At 46.3% G+C, this 16,721-nt stretch overlaps 2 protein-coding genes across 7 annotated transcripts in view; one reads left to right on the top strand and one right to left on the bottom strand.

Moving 5' to 3' along the window:
* Positions 1-1,110: 1,110 nt before the first annotated feature.
* Positions 1,111-6,566, bottom strand: YBEY (ybeY metalloendoribonuclease). Of its 3 annotated transcripts, none has more exons than XR_011433063.1 (5): positions 6,364-6,501; positions 5,184-5,435; positions 3,168-4,176; positions 2,696-2,764; positions 1,111-1,473 (listed from the first exon to the last, which is right to left on the bottom strand). XR_011433063.1 is itself a non-coding variant. In XM_070252645.1 (5 exons), the coding sequence occupies exons 2-5, from the start codon at positions 5,391-5,393 to the stop codon at positions 1,387-1,389; spliced, it is 495 nt and encodes a 164-aa protein (XP_070108746.1). In that variant the 5' UTR covers positions 5,394-5,435; positions 6,364-6,566; the 3' UTR covers positions 1,111-1,386. The 3 variants fall into 3 exon arrangements, 2 of the variants coding, with proteins under 2 accessions (XP_070108746.1, XP_070108747.1); XM_070252645.1 differs by having other exon boundaries at positions 4,048-4,176; positions 6,364-6,566; XM_070252646.1 differs by lacking the exon at positions 2,696-2,764 and having other exon boundaries at positions 4,048-4,176.
* A 28-nt stretch (positions 6,567-6,594) lies between these two features.
* MCM3AP (minichromosome maintenance complex component 3 associated protein) overlaps positions 6,595-16,721 on the top strand; it is a 57,139-nt gene continuing 47,012 nt past the window's right edge. For all 4 annotated transcript variants that reach the window (XR_011433047.1, XR_011433048.1, XM_070252637.1 and 1 more), the window contains exons 1-3: positions 6,595-6,733; positions 7,369-8,688; positions 8,929-9,152. Coding sequence is in view for 2 of the 4 variants with exons in the window: in XM_070252637.1 (XP_070108738.1) it covers positions 7,476-8,688; positions 8,929-9,152 (1,437 nt within the window). In the remaining 2 variants the exon portion in view is untranslated. The remainder of the gene's footprint in view (positions 6,734-7,368; positions 8,689-8,928; positions 9,153-16,721) is intronic.

The following is a 16,721-nucleotide window of genomic DNA, read 5'->3' as shown; positions in this document are numbered from 1 at the left end:
TGACCAGAGGTTCACCAGGGTCAGCTCTGATGGTAGATGGAGGAGCCTCCGAAATACCCACTGAAGTGACCAGCAGGTCCCAAGACCCCTTCAGTCTCTTAAAAAGGACTGGGGTTACTTTTGGTCTTTGCTGTGTTAGACTTTAAACTGAGAACAAGCTTATTTGACCAGAAGCAGACCATGCATGGCCAACAGTGACTCAGGAATACAAATGGCCCAACTCTGTGTCCCCAAGAGCTTGGGGAAGTCCTGGCTGAGACAGGACACAAATTCAGCGGGAAACGTGTTTTTATGTTTCTAAAATCGATTCGTGGGAGAAACAAGTTCTCAGAATTGTAGTATCCCTCAGTTTTCAGGCCAAAAAAGGGCCTCTGAGAGGCTATGTTTTTTTGCCACGACCTCCTCAGAGCTCCTTGGAGGATTTGTGGCTCTATGGTCAGTGCGCGTATCTGTGAGGCCCAGGTGATGGAGGCTCTGAGTTGGCTCAGCGTCTCTCCATGATCTGCTACCACTGGTGATGCCCTGTGCTCTGAGCAGCTCTACACGAAGCTCTGTGATGACTCCTGGGTTGACTTTAATACTCAGAAAATAACACAGGAAATACTGTCAGGAGGGGCACCTTCCTCTGGGAGGACGAGATGCTGCAGTCAGGGCCCAGGCACCTCCTTGGAGCCAGAAGACACTTACTGTAGTTCAGTGGGAGGTGAGGGGGAACTGGGGCCCCAGAGCTCCAGCCATGCCAGTGCTACACAGAGGACTCAGGTACCATCTATAGCCAAATGCTCTGACTAGGGGCCACACCCACCTTGGGAGACGCAACAGATGGGAGATGTGCATTGTGGGGTCATCCTGGGCCTTGCAGCCACCCCAAGGGTCAGCCTTGTCCCTCCCCTCATAGAGGCGCCAAGTGAAGGCTCCAGGTTACAGCACTCCCGAGGGTAGGGTGGGGACTGAATCCACCAGGACTCCAGTGGGGAGGGTGAGGAGCATGCCCACCCTAGGCTGCTTGTTTACTACTGAGTGGGCTGAGGAAGTGGGAGAGGGAACTGCCTCTGTACAAAGGCAGAACCCCAAGGAGGAGGGGGTTTCATGTGTTCCATTTGTCCATTCTAAGAGTTAGGAACTATTTTATTTACAATACTGAAAACAAGTCTGCTGTATTCTATGTAAGGAGTAGAAATTTCTCTTGTACTTTTACAGTCAGGTTCCACTCATGAAATTAAGCCCCAGCATGGGCTGGCACTTCTGCAGCCCCACAAGACAGCCATGTCCAGCAGGGCCCTCAGTTTGGGGGAGTCCCTGATTCTCAGAGTTCAAAGGGAGGGGTCCATCTTCCACCAACCCTGCGTCCCTGTGTTCTGGAGTATCCTGCGGGCACCATGGCCATCAGAAGAGGCCCCTGCTCAGGGGCTGGAGCCTGGTCCCTGTGCGCCGGCTCAGCTCCTCGAGAACCTGCTTCTCCTTCTGGTACATCTGAAAGAAAGGAAAGGAGAACAACTGTGGACTCGCCCAGCTGGCCTGGCCTCCTCAGGTCCTGGGAAGTCCATTGCTCATCCCAGGGGTCCCCTTTTCTGCAAGCCCCTCCCCATGGCCCATGTCCATGGCTGTGGCATGAGGGAGCCTCGGCCTCTCACACAGGCTGAAGGGCAGTTTGGGGTTCTGCTCTCCGTTGCCAGCACTGGCACAAAGGGAGTGCTAACACACTGCCTGCGGGGGGGGGGGGGGGGCGGGGGAAACGGTGGAGCAGCAGGAGGGCTGGGGCCCAGGGCTGAGGTGGTGGTCTCAGGTAGGAAAGAGGAGAGCCTGCCTGGGGTCGCAGAATGTGGCAGATGGGGTGGCTAGGGAGGATGGGACATGGGCCAGCCAGGCCCAGGATGTACAGGAGGCGGGTGCGTGAGGACAGACCCTCCTGGGGGAATGGGCGGGTGGGTGGGGAAACCCCAGGAGGGCTGGGTCCCTGGAAGACTGGCCCCACTGGAGGTGCCATCATTGAAGGATTTCCTGGTCTGTGGGTGTGGGGAGGAGGGGAGCGAGGGGCCACAGCAGGGTCAGTATCCGACTGGGAGCAGGGCCCAGCCAGTGTGTGGCTGGTGTGGACCCAGCCTAGGATGGGTCCCTGGGAGGCCAAAGGCATCAAGGACTTTTTTGTTAATGAGAAAAAGTCTTTTTACGCCTTTTAGAAAACCTGATTGTTTTATTACAAATATAATTTGAGTTTATTAAACACAATATAGTGCATATATACCAACACAGACCTTCATAAATGGTGTAAATGTTGACCCTTTGATGAAACAAACTGCTAAATAACTGTACCCAACAGTCTCTATTGGACGCCTGCACATCCTAAATCCTGTTCCAATTGATAAGTATTGTCACAATTTCTCTTGTAAAGATTTTCTAACTTTAAGCCATTAGAATTTTATAGAATTTATAGCATTCAGTCTCTCTGCTCAGACCTTCCTTTCAGTAGTGAATAAATAGCACAGTTAACAGCATTTGGGGAGCCCAATATTTAAAACAGATTGTCTTTTTTATAAAGCAGACATTTATAAAATTCCGTATTTTACTGTTTTTTCCAATTTTGGTTTTTATACTTGACTGTAACAGGCAGGTTGGGTGGCCCTGTTTCCTGGGTGGTCTGATGCACATGGCAGGGCACCCCCTTGCACATGCCAATGGACAGGGGTGACCTTACCTTCTGCCATTCGGCCTCCGTGCTGTGTGTGAACCCCAGCAAGTGACAGAGCCCATGTGTGGCAGTCACCTGTCAGAACAATTAAAAGCCACCTCAGGGGCTAATATGACCAAGCTGTGAGCCCAGGGAGGGGAGGAGGAGGCAGGGAGAACTCAGCTTACACCGTGGAGGCTAGAACCCTCCTCCCTGCCCGGGCAGGACTGTGGGAGCAGGTGGCAGCAGCACCGAGGGTGTGGGCAGGGGGTGAGGACACAGGGGTGCAGTCAGGGGGCAGCAGGTAGGCCAGGGCCCTGTCACGGGATGTGAAGATCAGGGTCTCCCCTGGGGTGGGGTGGGGAGGGGGCGGGGTGGCGGAGTGGGGACTGTGGAGACATCCAGAACAAGGGGGGCTAAGTGGAGGGTACCAAGGTTGTTGGCAGGAGCCCACATGCAGCTAGGAGCCAGCAGGGAGGAGAGCGGCCTGGCCACTCACATGGTCCTAAGAGTGGGGATGGTCCTCTGCTGCGGGTAAGAGAATCTTCAGGAGGTGTGGGGGAGTGGAAGCAGACGTCCACGACTGCCCCCCCAGGGCTCCCAGGGTGCACAGCTGCTGCCAGAGGTTCCAGAGCTGAAGCCTGTGCTGACCATCCTGCCCATGCTGGGGCTCCTGTCACTCTCAGGAGGAAACCACAGCCTCCTCCTTGGGCAAGTCCCACCCTCACCCCCCTCACCCGAGGAAGCAGGCAGGCCCCTAACACCTGCTCCCACTGGGTCTGGCTGGGAGGCTCTGCTGCAAGGCACACAGAAGCACTAGGATCCCCAAAAAGGTAATTCAGGGTACAGCTGTTCAGCCAAAGGAAGGCACCTCAACTGAATCCACGGGGAAGTTAAAATATGATTCAGTTACATACATAGTTTTTCAGAACACCCTCATCCCCTTTTTTCCTTTTTTTCATCAAGCTGAAGAAAGACAGATCCGGAACGTTCTGGAGGCTAGAGTCCTGCCCCCTTTGGGCAGTTTAGTAAAAAGCTTATTCAGCAGGTCTGAGTCAGCTAAACACAGCCTGTTGATCTCCAGAGAGAAAAGCTAAAACAGGGCCACTTCTGGGAGCTTCCATTTTCCCCATTACGTAGATGTTCTCTATCCTCTCCACTCACCCAACACTGCCCCCAGCCTGCAGACCCCAGGCTCCAGGCTCTCTACTCTCTCTCTGTGGGATGATGAGAGGGGTGCTGCCCTCAACAACCCTTGTCCTACACGTGGACGACAGTGTGGACGCAGGTGTCACATCTGTAACCTCTTCATGGCCTGGATGAAGGACATTGGTGTTTATTTCGCTATCAGGTTCTGTCATTTCAGCATTCCCACTTACAGTCAGGATGTCATAGTAATCTTCATTTTCTTTGCACTGCTGGAAGATATACTCTACTCCTAGGAAAATGTCTCCCAAATTATAGTCATCGGGAAAATCTGGCTGGGGAATTTCACCTGCTTTCAGATTCTGCAAGGAGGAAACACAGAAGTGGAGAACATGACCTCAGGAATGCTAAGCCCACCACAGGCCTACAGATCTCACTCTGGGAGACCCCCTCACAGTCCCCAGGTGGGCAGGGGGTGGTGTTCAGCAGAGTCCCTACACCAAGTGACTTAAGATGTTTCCACCTTGTCACATGAGTTACTTTCCATTTCTTTCATCCTTCCCAATGCAAAATCACACAGATCTACAACTTCTATGGAGTTAAACCACCACATGGATACAATTTTGTATTTCTGTTCTTTCGGCTTGGTATTTTGTCTTAAACAATCTTTCACATTTTTTTCCCACATAAAGACCATAAAAACCAGTCCATTCAGTTGAGGACTGTCCACACTAAGCTAGTCACCCATAGATGAATACTTAAGGTGTTAACATTTTTTCTTCCCGTTAGGGAAAATAAGTGAATATTTTAATATTATACACAATGTTTTATCTTCTCCCTTCTTTTATTTTCTTAGGTGTGACACTAGTGGGTTAAAGAGTACACATATGTCTAAACGATCTTCAAGTACATGGGCAAACTGCTTTCCAAAAGGCTTGCACCAATTTATGTTGCTACTAACAATGTGTGAAGCCTTGAATGAGACATTTACTTAATGGAGATACTGACCTGACAGCATATTTATTTATATTTCACATATTTGTTGAAAATATTTACCCAAGTCAGTTCTTTCATTTTCAGTGTTATTTAAATTTTTCAACCACACATATTCATTATTGAATCACGCTTACAACTGTAGAAGACTTCATTTCTCTTTTAATTCGCTAATAGCATTAAGAGGAGACAGAGGAGTCCAATTGCCTTTTCTCCTCCAGTGATGGGCATCAATCAATAGGGGTTGATCTCTATTTTTGTGTATATTTCAAAGTTTTCAAAATAAAACTTAAAAATCACGTCTGTAGTATAATCAACACAAGAAATTTACACTGGATAGTAGGCTAGATAAGGTGAAGAGGAAAACACTTTTTACCTCATGAAATGGAAAAGAAAGCACATCGGTTGGGATATTTTTCTCTCTGTAGATTCTATTAATGTGCTGAATATTCTTGTTGTCAACACAAATGATCCCCAGGTCGAATTTCTGCACTCCTAAAATATTCCTTACTATTTCTATCTTCTTGCGGAGTGGTACTCTCCGGAGGGGGATGGCTCGCTGTAGATTTCTGAGCACCAAACTCATTTCAAGAACAACTCAGCCCTTTAAAAATGCTTGTAAAGGAACCTGTGGTTAAATTTTAAGAGAAGACAAATCAGTACCAGGAAGTGATAATTCTGTAAAAACACACATGCACACACAATCAAATCACTTTATTTGGTGAAATTCATTGAAAAATTGAAGAGAATTTATATTTCATCATAAGAAAGATAGAAAAACGAGGGAACATAAAATGAAGTTAGAGAGTCAGGCATGCCAGAAGAGAGAACAACAGCCAGTAGGAAATTAAGGCCAGTGGAGGGGAAGGACCACAAGGAGGAGGGGGCTGTGGGGGGGCAGGGTGAGATGGTGGAGGGAGGATGAGGGTAGGTTAGGGGAGCAGGGCGGTACGGTGGGGGGAGCTGGGTGGACTGGGATGAGAGGATGTGAGGGGAGCAGCGTGGTATGAGGGGAGGTTGGGGAGCCAGGAACGGGATGGTGAGGGGAGCAGAGTGGTACCGGATGAGGGGAGAAGCGTGGTATGGGATGAGGCGAGGTCGGGGAGCAGGGTGGTACCGGATGAGGGGAGGTAAGGGGAGCGGGGTGGTACCGGGTGAAGGAGGTGGGGGAGCGGGGTGGTACGGGATGAAGGAGGTGGGGGAGCGGGGTGGTACGGGATGAAGGAGGTGGGGGAGCGGGGTGGTACGGGATGAAGGAGGTGGGGGAGCGGGTGGTACGGGGTGAAGGAGGTGGGGGAACCGGTGGTACGGGGTGAAGGAGGTGGGGGAACCGGTGGTACGGGGTGAAGGAGGTGGGGGAGCGGGTGGTACGGGGTGAAGGAGGTGGGGGAACCGGTGGTACGGGGTGAAGGAGGTGGGGGAGCCGGTGGTACGGGGTGAAGGAGGTGGGGGAGCCGGTGGTACGGGGTGAAGGAGGTGGGGGAGCCGGTGGTACGGGATGAAGGAGGTGGGGAGCGGGTGGTACAAGGTGCCGCAGGTGGAGGGCTGGGCCTTACCAGGCCCGGCTTCCCGAGGGACCGCTCAGGGGGACACCCCGGCCCTGAGCGCAGGCCCCCGGCCGCACACGAGGCGGTACGACGCTCCGGTTGGGAGGGAGGAAGCAGCGCGCACAAGAACCGGTGCCGATGCCAGGGACCGGGGCCTGGAACCCGCGCACCGGAAGCCCCGCCGCAGCTCAGCGGGGAGGCGGAACGCGAGCGCGGCCGCGCGCGGCCGGAAGCGGGCCGCGCGGGACGGACCGGAAGTCGGCCACCTTTTTTCCGCCCGCGGCGCGCAGCGAAGGCAGCGACTGGTGGCTGCGGGTCGCTTCTGCGAGTCCAGCCCGGTACCGAGGGACCTGGGGCGGCGGCGTCCCCGAGCCGAACGGTGAGCGGCGCGCGGCCGGGCCGGGCGGATGTCCCCCTGCGCCGCCGGCCCGGGGGCTAACGGAGGGCCGGGGCTCACGGCGGGGCGCGGCGGCCTGGCCCTGAGGGTCCAGGGCGCCTCCCCGCCGGCCGCTGGGCCCCTGAGCCCGCTCCCGGTGGTCCTCCGGGCGGAACGCGGGTTGTTCCTGCGTCTCCAGAGTCGTTAGTGCTCCGGGGGCTCGGAGAAGAATTGGGTGGGAGGAGACCCTGAAACCCCGCTGCTCGGTCAGCGCTGCGTTGTGACTGGCGACGGAGAAACGCCTCTCTTTAAGCTGAGAACTGTACCGGCTTCATTTTCTTAGTACCGTTTCAGGGTTTTCGTGAATTTACCAATTTAGTAAAATGATTTGACTTTTTTCTTCTTTTTTCAGTCTTAAAGGATCCCACTTTAAACCTCCGTAACAAAGTAGTGTATTTATTTGTATTCCTCTCTACCCTGTGCTCCAAAAAAATCCTCTGGCTCAGAAAATACGAATTGCGGCCTGTTGCTTTGCCTGCCTTTTAAATAATTATCCTTAGAGTGTGACGTGATTGAAAGTTCTTTTGTTAGTCCTCTAGTAGGACATGGCTGTAATGATCTGAATCTTTGTCTTTCAGCTTATTCTAAAGATGAAGGGGAGCTCCCTGCTTCAACAGACTGTTCAAGGAAGAGGACTCCTTTTGCACACGTACTTTTTGTTACCTTCCAATAATTAGATCAGAAGATGAACCCAACTAATCCTTTTGGTGGGCAGCAGCCTGTTTTCCCAACATCTTCTAGTAGTTCCATGGGAACATTTCAGGCTAAGCCACCATTTCGATTTGGTCAGCCTTCCCTTTTTGGACAAAACAATACGTTATCTGGGAAAAGTTCAGGATTTTCACAGGTATCCAGCTTTCCGGCATCTTCAGGAGTAAGTCATTCTTCTTCAGCACAAACAGGATTCTCCCAAACCTCAAATGTCGGACTCTTTTCTGGACTTGAGCACACTCCGGCTTTTGTAGCTACTTCTGGACCTTCAAGTTCATGTGTACCCGGAAACCCAGGATTTAGTTTTAAATCACCCAACATTGAGGCTTTGGCAGGTACTTCTACTTTTGGACCAGAAACTGGAGAAATAGCAACCACTGGTTTTGGGAAAACTGAATTCAGCTTTAAACCTCGGGAAAATTCAATGTTCAGACCAATATTGGGGGCTGAATCAGAGCCAGAGAAAACTCAGAGCCAAATTACCCCTGGATTTTTCACATTTTTCCACCCAATTAGTAGTGGACCTGGAGGACTGGCCCCATTTTCTTTTTCTCAGGTGACTAGTAGTTCAGCTACCAATTCAACTTCTACCTTTTCAAAACCAGTTAATAGTAATAATTCATTGCCTGCTTTTACTTCTGATTTGTCAAACCAAAATGCAGAGGAAGAGAAGAGAGGCCCTAAATCACTGTTTGGAAGTTCTAGTAGTAGCTTCACCAGCTTCTCCACATCTTCAGGGTCTTTGGGTGAACACTTCCCGGTTAGCAAAACAGGTGCCCGACAAGGATGTGAAGAAGCTGTTTCCCAAATGGAGCCACTTCCCAGCCTCATGAAAGGACTGAAAAGAAAGGAGGACCAGGATCGCTCCCCAAGGAGACACGGCCATGATGCAGCAGAAGACTTGGACCCCCTGTCAAGGGGCGATCATCCTCCAGACAAAAGACCTGTTCGTCTGAGTCGACCCCGAGGAGGCACTTTGTTTGGTCGGACGATACAGGATGTCTTCAAAAGCAATAAAGAAGTAGGTCGTCTGGGCAACAAGGAATCTAAAAAGGAAATTGGCTGTGCTGAGTCTGGGGAAAATGACCACATGGCTATCCCAGGAGGCAGTCAGTCTGTCCTGGCACCTTCCCGTCTTCCAGGTCTGAATAAAGAGGAAGAAACTGAAAGTAGAGATAAAAAGGAAGGTGAGCTCTAAAAATGTACAACATTTAGTAAATCCTGCTTGCAAGTTCTCGGTAAATTTCCCTGGATGTTAGCTTGAATTTCCTGGAAAATCGCCTGTAAACATTAGGAATGAAATGTAGCATTGGATCTTGGAGCAGGTCTTACAACCATGAAATCTTTCCTCTTACGTAATTAGAGCTTCCTGTTGTTTGAAAACATTCCCTCCAATAGGTTTCTGTGTCTGTTCTTTGATCCCCTAGATTCTCTAAGAGGAACTCCTGGGCGACAGAGTAAAAGAAGTGAGAGCACAGAGAGTCTTGGGGGCTTGTCTCCTGCTGAAGTCACAGCAATCCAGTGCAAGAACATCCCCGACTATCTCAATGACAGAACCATTCTGGAGAACCACTTCGGCAAAATTGCTAAAGTGCAGCGCATCTACATCAGGCGCAACAAGAAGCTCGCCGTGGTGTATTTTTTTGATCATGTGAGTACTCCCAACAAAAGGTCACTTGAACTTTGTCACTTTAAAACCTATTTTTTTCCTCAGCTATGCATTTTTATTTTATTTTTTATTTTTTTAATTAAGATTATGATAGTTAACAACCTTGTGAAATTACAGTTGTACATCATTATTAGTCAAGTTATAGGTACATGACTTCACTGCTAGTGCCCTCCCCCCACCCCCCTTTCCCCTGGTAACCACCAATCAGTTCTCTTTGTCCATATGTTAACTACCACCTATGAGTGGAGTCATACAGAGTTCATCTTTCTCGTCTGACTTATTTCACTCAACATAATACCTTCAAGGTCTATCCATGTTGTTGTGAATGGGACGACTTTGTCCTTTTTTATGGCTGAGTAGTATTCCATTGTATATATATATACCATATCTTCTTTATCCAATCATCAGTTGCTGGGCACTTAGGTTGGTTCCATGACTTGGCTATTGTGAACAATGCTGCGATGAACATAGGGGTGCATGGGACTTTTGGAATTGCTGATTTCAGGTTCTTAGGAGGATAGATACCCAGTAGTGGGATGGCTGAGTCATAAGGTATTTCTATTTTTAACTTTTTGAGGAATCTCCATACTGTTTTCCATAGTGGCTGTACCAGTTTGCATTCCCACCAACAGTGTATGAGGGTTCCTTTTTCTCCACAGCCTCTCCAACATTTGTCACTCTTTGTCTTGGATATTTTTGCCATTCTAAGAGGTGTAAGGTGATATCTTAGTGTAGTTTTGATTTGCATTTCCCTGATTAATGATGATGAGCATCTTTTCATGTGTCTATTGGCCATCCGTATATCTTCTTTGGAGAAATGTCTGTTCATGTCTCCTGCCCATTTTGTAATTGGGTTGTTTGATTTTTTATTGTTGAGTTGTGTGAGTTCTTTGTATATTATGGAGATTAACCCTTTGTTGGATAAATAACTTGTAAATATTTTTTCCCAATTAGTGGGCTGTTTTTTTGTTTCAATCCTGTTTTCCCTTGCCTTGAAGAAGCTCTTTAGTCTGATGAAGTCCCATTTGTTTATTCTTTCTATTGTTTCCCTCGTGAGGGGTTATGGTGTCCGAAAAGATTCTTTAGAAGCTGATGTCAAAGAGTGTACTGCCGATATTCTCTTCTAGAAGACTTATTGTTTCAGGCCTAATCTTTAGGTCTTTGATCCATTTTGAGTTTATTTTAGTAAATGGTGAGAAAGAATGGTTGATTTTCATTCTTTTACATGTGGCTGTCCAGTTTTCCCAGCACCATTTGTTGAAGAGACTTTCTTTCCTCCATTGTAGGCCCTCAGCTCCTTTGTTGAAGATTAGCTGTCCATAGATGTGTGGTTTCATTTCTGGGCTTTCAGTTCTGTTCCATTGATCTGTGCACCTGTTTTTGTACCAGTACTATGCTGTTTTGCTTACTGGAGCTTTGTAGTATGTTTTGAAGTCAGGGATTGTGATGCCTCCAGCTTTGTTCTTTTTTCTCAGGATTGCTTTAGTAATTCGGGGTCTTTTGTTGCCCCATATGAATTTTAGGATTCTTTGTTCAATTTCTGTAAAGAATGACATTGGAGTTCTGATTGGGATAGCGTTGAATCTGTAGATTGCTTTAGGTAGTATGGACATTTTAACTCTGTTTATTCTTCCAATCCATGTGCATGGAATGTCTTTCCATCTCTTTATGTCGTCATCGATCTTGTAGTTTTCGTTGTATAGATCTTTCACTTCCTTGGTTAAATTTATCCCAAGGTATTTTATTCTTTTTGTTGCGATCGTGAATGGGATTGAGTTCTTGAGATCTTTTTCTGTTAGTTCATTGTTAGCGTATAGAAGTGCTACTGATTTATGTATGTTGATTTTATACCCTGCAACTTTGCTGTAGCTGTTGATTGTTTCTAAGAGTTTTTCTATGGATTCTTTGGGGTTTTGTATGTATGAGATCACGTCGTCTGCAAACAGCGAGAGTTTTACTTCTTCATTGCCTATTTGGATTCCTTTTGTTTCTTTTTCCTGCTGAATTGCTCTGGCCAAAACCTCCAGTACTATGTTGAATAAGAGTGGTGAAAGTGGGCACCCTTGTCTTGTTCCTGTTCTGAGAGGGATGGGTTTCAGTTTTTGTCCGTTGAGAATGATGTTGGCTGTGGGTTTGTCATATATGGCCTTTATTATGTTGAGGTACTTTCCTTCTATACCTATTTTATTGAGGGTTTTTATCATAAATGGATGTTGGATCTTGTCGAATGCTTTCTCTGCATCTATTGAGATGATCATGTGGTTTTTGTTTCTCATTTTGTCAGTGTAGTGAATCACGTTGATTGACTTGTGGATGTTGAACCATCCCTGTGTCCCTGGTATAAATCCCACTTGATCGTGGTGTATAATCTTTTTGATGTATTGCTGTATTTGGTTTGTCAAAATTTTGTTGAGGATTTTTGCATCTATGTTCATCAGTGATACTGGCCTATAGTTTTCCTTCTTTGTGTTGTCCTTGTCAGGTTTGGGGATCAGGGTGATGTTGGCTTCATAGAATGTATTAGGGAGTGCCCCATCTTCCTCTATTTTCTGGAATAGTTTGAGAAGGATAGGTATTAAATCTTCTTTGAATGTTTCGTGGACTTCTCCAGAGAAGCCATCTGGTCCTGCACTCTTATTTTTGGGGAGGTTTTTGATTACTGTTTCTATTTCTTTACTTGTGATTGGTCTATTCAGATTCTCTGTTTCTTCCTGATTCAGTTTGGGGAGGTTGTATGAGTGTAGGAATTTATCCTTTTTTCTAGGTTGTTCAATTTGTTGGCATATAGTTTTTCATAGTATTCTTTTATGATCCTTTGTATTTCTTCGGTATCTGTTGTGATTTCTACTCTCTCGTTCCTAATTTTATTTATTTGAGACTTCTCTTTTTTTTTTTTTAGTGAGTCTGGCTAAGAGTTTGTTGATTTTGTTAATTTTTTTGAAGAGCCAACTCTCTGTTTCATTGATCCTTTCTACTGTCTTTTTTGTTTCAATGTCATTTATTTCTGCTCTAATTTTTATTATTTCCCTCCTTCTACTGACTTTGGGCTTTGTTTGTTCTTCTTTTTCTAATTCTGTTAGGTGTCGTTTGAGGTTGTTTATGTAAGATTTTTCTTGCTTATTGAGATGAGCCTGTATTGCAATGAATTTCCCTCTTAGGACTGCCTTTGCTGCGTCCCAAATAATTTGGTATGGTGTGTTTTCATTTTCATTTGTCTCCAGATAATATTTCATTTCTTCAATAATTCATTGTTTGTTCAGTAGCATGTTGTTGAGTCTCCACATTTTTGCTCCTTTCCCAGCTTTATTCTTGTAGTTGATTTCTAGTTTCATAGCGTTATGATCAGAAAAGATGCTTGATATTATTTCAACCCTCCTGAACTTATTGATGCTTGCTTTCTTTCCCAAGATATAGTCTCTCCTTGAGAATGTTCCATGTGCGCTTGAGAAGAATGTGTAACCTGCTGTTTTTGGATGAAGTGTCCTATATATATTTATTAGGTCCATCTGATCTAATTTTTCATTTAATTCTATAATTTCCTTGTTGATTTTCTGTCTGGATGATCTGTACATTGGTGTTAATGAGGTGTTGAGGTCCCCTACTATTATTGTATTGCTGTTGATGTCTCCTTTTAGTTTTGTTAATAGTTTTTGTACGAATTTTGGTGCTCCTATGTTAGGTACGTATATATTTATAAGTGTTATGTCATCTTGGTGGAGCGTCCCTTTTATCATTATATACTGCCCCTCCTTGTCTTTCTTTACCTGTTTGGTTTGAAGTCTACTTTGTCTGATAGAAGTATGGCAACACCTGCATTCTTTTGTTCATTATTAGCTTGGAGTATTGTCTTCCATCCCTTCACTCTGAGTCTGTGTTTGTCTTTGGGGCTGAGATGTGTTTCCTGGAGGCAGCATATTGTTGGATCTTGTTCTTTGATCCATCCTGCCATTCTGTGCCTCTTGATTGGAGAGTTCAGTCCATTTACATTTAGAGTGATTATTGAAACGTGGGGGCCTACTGTTGCCATTTTATCACTTGTTTTCTGGTTCTTTTGCATTTCCTTTGTTTCTCGTCCCATGATTTTTGGATTCCTAATTCAAGTAGGTAAATTTCTGTATTGTCGTTCTTCTTATTTGTAATTTGTGTCTTTATTCTTGTTATTTGTTTAGTAGTTACCAGGTGGTTTGTATAACACATCTCATAGATGAGATAGTCCTCTTTCCAATAGCCTCTTATTTCCTTAAATTAAAACGTTCCATCCCTTTTCTCTTCCCCTTCTAGGTTGTTATTGTCAGATTATTTTTTCTCTTCTTTTTTGTGTTGTGAGTTTGTGGTTAAAATGTGTAGATTGTGTTTATTCTTGGTGTTTCCGTTCCATTTACCTTTAATGTTTTATTTAAGTTTTGCTAACCTGTTCTGATGGAGAGCTGCTACTTTCTGTTATTGTCCTTCTGCTTATCTCCTTTGTTCTGGATTTTGTAACCCTTTTCCTTGTTTTAATTTTTCAGGAATGAGGTTCTTCCTGAGCATTTCTTGAAGAGGAGGTTTTGTGGCGATGAACTCCCGTCACTTTTGTTTATCTTGGAAAGTTTTTATTTCTCCATCGTATTTGAAGGATATTTTCTCTGGGTATAGTATTCTTGGCTGCAGGTTTTTGTTCTTCAGAGTTTTGAATATTTCATTCCAATCTCTTCTAGCCTGTAAGGTATCTCCTGAGAAATCTGCCGACGACCTGATGGGGTTTCCTTTGTAAGTTATTTTCTTTTTTCTGGCTGCCCTTAGTATTTTCTCTTTGTCATTGACTTTTGCTAGTTTCACTACTATATGCCTTGGGGTTGGTCTTCTTGCATTAATAAAGTGTAGAGATCTATTGGCTTCTGTCACATGCAGTTCCATCTCTCTTACCAAGTCTGGAAAGTTCTCAGCTATTATTTCCTTGAACAGGCCTTCTGTCCCCTTCTCCTTCTCTTCTCCCTCTGGTATACCTATAATCCTTATGTTGCATCTCCTAATTGAGTCGGATAATTCTCAGAGAGTTTCCTCATTTCTTTTTAGTCTTAGTTCTCTCTCCTTCTCTGTCTGCAGCATTTCTGTATTCCTATCCTCCAAATTGCTAATTCTGTCCTCCATGTTATCGACGCTACCGTTCAGAGAGGCCAGATTTTTCTTAATGTCCTCCATTTTGTTCTTCATCTCCAGTATTTCTAATTGGTTCTTCTTTATAGTATCAAGCTCTTTTGTGACATAGATCCTGGACTCATTGAGATGTCTATCTGAATTCTCTTTTAACTCGTCGTGTTTTTTAATAATGGCAGTTTTGAAATCATTGTCATTTAGGTTATAGATTTCATTGTCTTTGGGATTGTTTTCTGGATGCTTATCATTTTTCTTCTGTTCTGGAGATTTAATGTATTTTTTCACACTGCTTGATGGCGTGGATTTGTGCCTCCGCATAGAGATAGAGTTTAGTCGCTGCTTCCACTTGTTGTGACTCGTGTCGGAGGGGAGCAGCTGTTTAGACTGCAGCAACCAGGAACCCTGCCATCTGTTACTGACTGGACCTGGACCCCTCCTTGTAGTCACAGTGATCCTGTGGGGTCCCTCGTCAGTTGTGGGGGCAGTCGCAAGGGGGCCTCAGGCTGCTGGTGCCTACTGTTGCAGCCCACTTAGATGCGCTCCCTCCTTGGAGTCTGCAGCGGTGTTATGGGCTTTCCAAGCAACTGGGAGTAGGATCACCTATAATCGCAGATTTATCACTGACAGAGCCCACAAAATCACACTTGTCCCAGCAGAGCTGTGGGTATCTTCTGCAGTATGTCGTTAGCTCACCTAGCTCTGCTACTTTTGCCCCAGGGCCTTCCAGCCTTGTGATTGCCAGTCGGGACCTCTCCACTAGTGCTATGCAGAGGCTTTCGCTGAGGCTGCTGTAGGAACCTGGTGTTCTCCCCTGGGCCATGTATCCATTTCACTGGAGCTCCACTCTGCCCCACACCAGTCTCATGGGATCTCTGGGAGCCCCTTGCCTTGCCTGGGACATGGCCAGAGTTCGTGGGCCTGGCGGCGGCTGACAAACTGCTGCCTTGTGGGGAATTCTGCTCTAGGGAGCTTCCTGGTATTCCGAATGCTGAGCGCGGCCTCCCTGCCAATGGAGAGCAGAAGCCCTCACTGCCGGGGGGGGTGCGGGACCCTGGAGCCTCCCCCTGGGCCACAGAACCGGGTGCTGGAGCTTCACCCCACTCCCCAAGCACGTCCACGGGAAGTCTGGGCGCCCCCTGCACCGACCTGTGCATGGCCAGAGACCGTGGGCCCAGCAGCAGCTGGCGGGCTGGTGCGGAGCCGGGGAATCCGCTCTCTGGGAGCTTCCCTTTGTTCTGGTTTCTGGGCGGGGCCTCCCTGCCAATGGCGAGCAGAGGCCTTCCCTGCCGGTGGGTGCGGACCCTCGGGATCCCCCCTGGGCTTAGGTGGAATCGCGGGGTGCTTAGGTAGGGCTGTTGTCACCTATTTCCACTGTCGCTCTGCTGGTGAGTGCACACTCCCACCCTTGGTGCGTGGTGATGCTATTGGGGAGTCAGCTGGAAGAGAGCCTCTTGCAGGTACTAAGCTGTCCGGGGGTTGGAGAGTTTTCACCTATTTCCACCTCCTCCCAGGGGGAAGTCCATCAACCTTCCGATGTATAGCAGTATTAGTCTCTTAGGCATCTTGAGATGCTATCTGGATATCCTTTGTTAATTGGTGAATGTCCAATTAATTGTAGATTCGAAGGGGGAGAGACAAAGAAGACCACTCACTCCACCATCTTGGTTCCGCCCCTCCTAAAACCTATTTTTTCATCATAGTTACTTACTTGCTAGAATATGGTGCACTACTATAATATCTTATTTTTAACTTGGGGAGGCTGAAATGCACTATTTCACAACCTGGAGTCATTTGTGAAAAGCTTGCAATCTCTATTGAATGTAGTGTTCTAGAAATGCAGGGTGAGTGATTCCCATGAAGTCATTCCTCTGAAACGCATGGGAGTGGCTCTGTCACCTATTACACACATGTTTACATTACACACACATTACATTACACACCCATTACACACACATCACACAAAGTGAATTTTCTTGTTTTGTTTTTGATTTTATTTGGTTATGGTATATGATCATTGTGAACATTCAAACAGTACAGAAAAAGTACAATCCCCTTGTAATCCTGTCCTACAAGATAACTGCTGTTATTTGGTTTCTATCTTGACTTTCAACATGTGTATAAGTACATACAGATATAACACATTGGCTGTAGTGTGTACACATTTAGGGACTGCTCATGTTATGTAGTTTTATATCTTTATAATTTTTTTCTGAATATTCTTGTGGGGAAAAATTAGCTTCTGTAGGAATTTATAAAGTACAGAGCATGTTTTTATACTTTTGTTAAATGAGAAAAATAATTGCCTGTCAATGTAAGGAAGAAAACCAGAAAGTCTTATGGGAGGGGGTACAAAATCACCCATAATTCTAAGATATCAACTGTACATATGTTGGTTAATATCTTTGCAAATATGTA

Source organism: Equus caballus, chromosome 26 (genome assembly GCF_041296265.1).
Source record: "Equus caballus isolate H_3958 breed thoroughbred chromosome 26, TB-T2T, whole genome shotgun sequence".
In the NCBI taxonomy this organism is placed as follows: domain Eukaryota; kingdom Metazoa; phylum Chordata; class Mammalia; order Perissodactyla; family Equidae; genus Equus; species Equus caballus.
The sequence above is the reverse complement of the archived record's forward strand: the minus strand, read 5'-3'. Positions and strand labels throughout refer to the sequence as shown.

What these genes read in the sequence shown, in the direction of transcription:
- YBEY (XM_070252645.1), bottom strand. Translation starts at nt 5,393, where the DNA reads ATGAGTTTGGTGCTCAGAAATCTACAGCGAGCCATCCCCCTCCGGAGA. An exon ending in TTTCTTTTCCATTTCATGAG is followed by an intron (nt 4,177 to 5,183) that starts GTAAAAAGTGTT and finishes TCCTCCTTGCAG; the next exon opens with AATCTGAAAGCAGGTGAAAT. An exon ending in ATTACTATGACATCCTGACT is followed by an intron (nt 2,765 to 4,047) that starts GTAAGTGGGAAT and finishes TTGTTCTGACAG; the next exon opens with GTGACTGCCACACATGGGCT.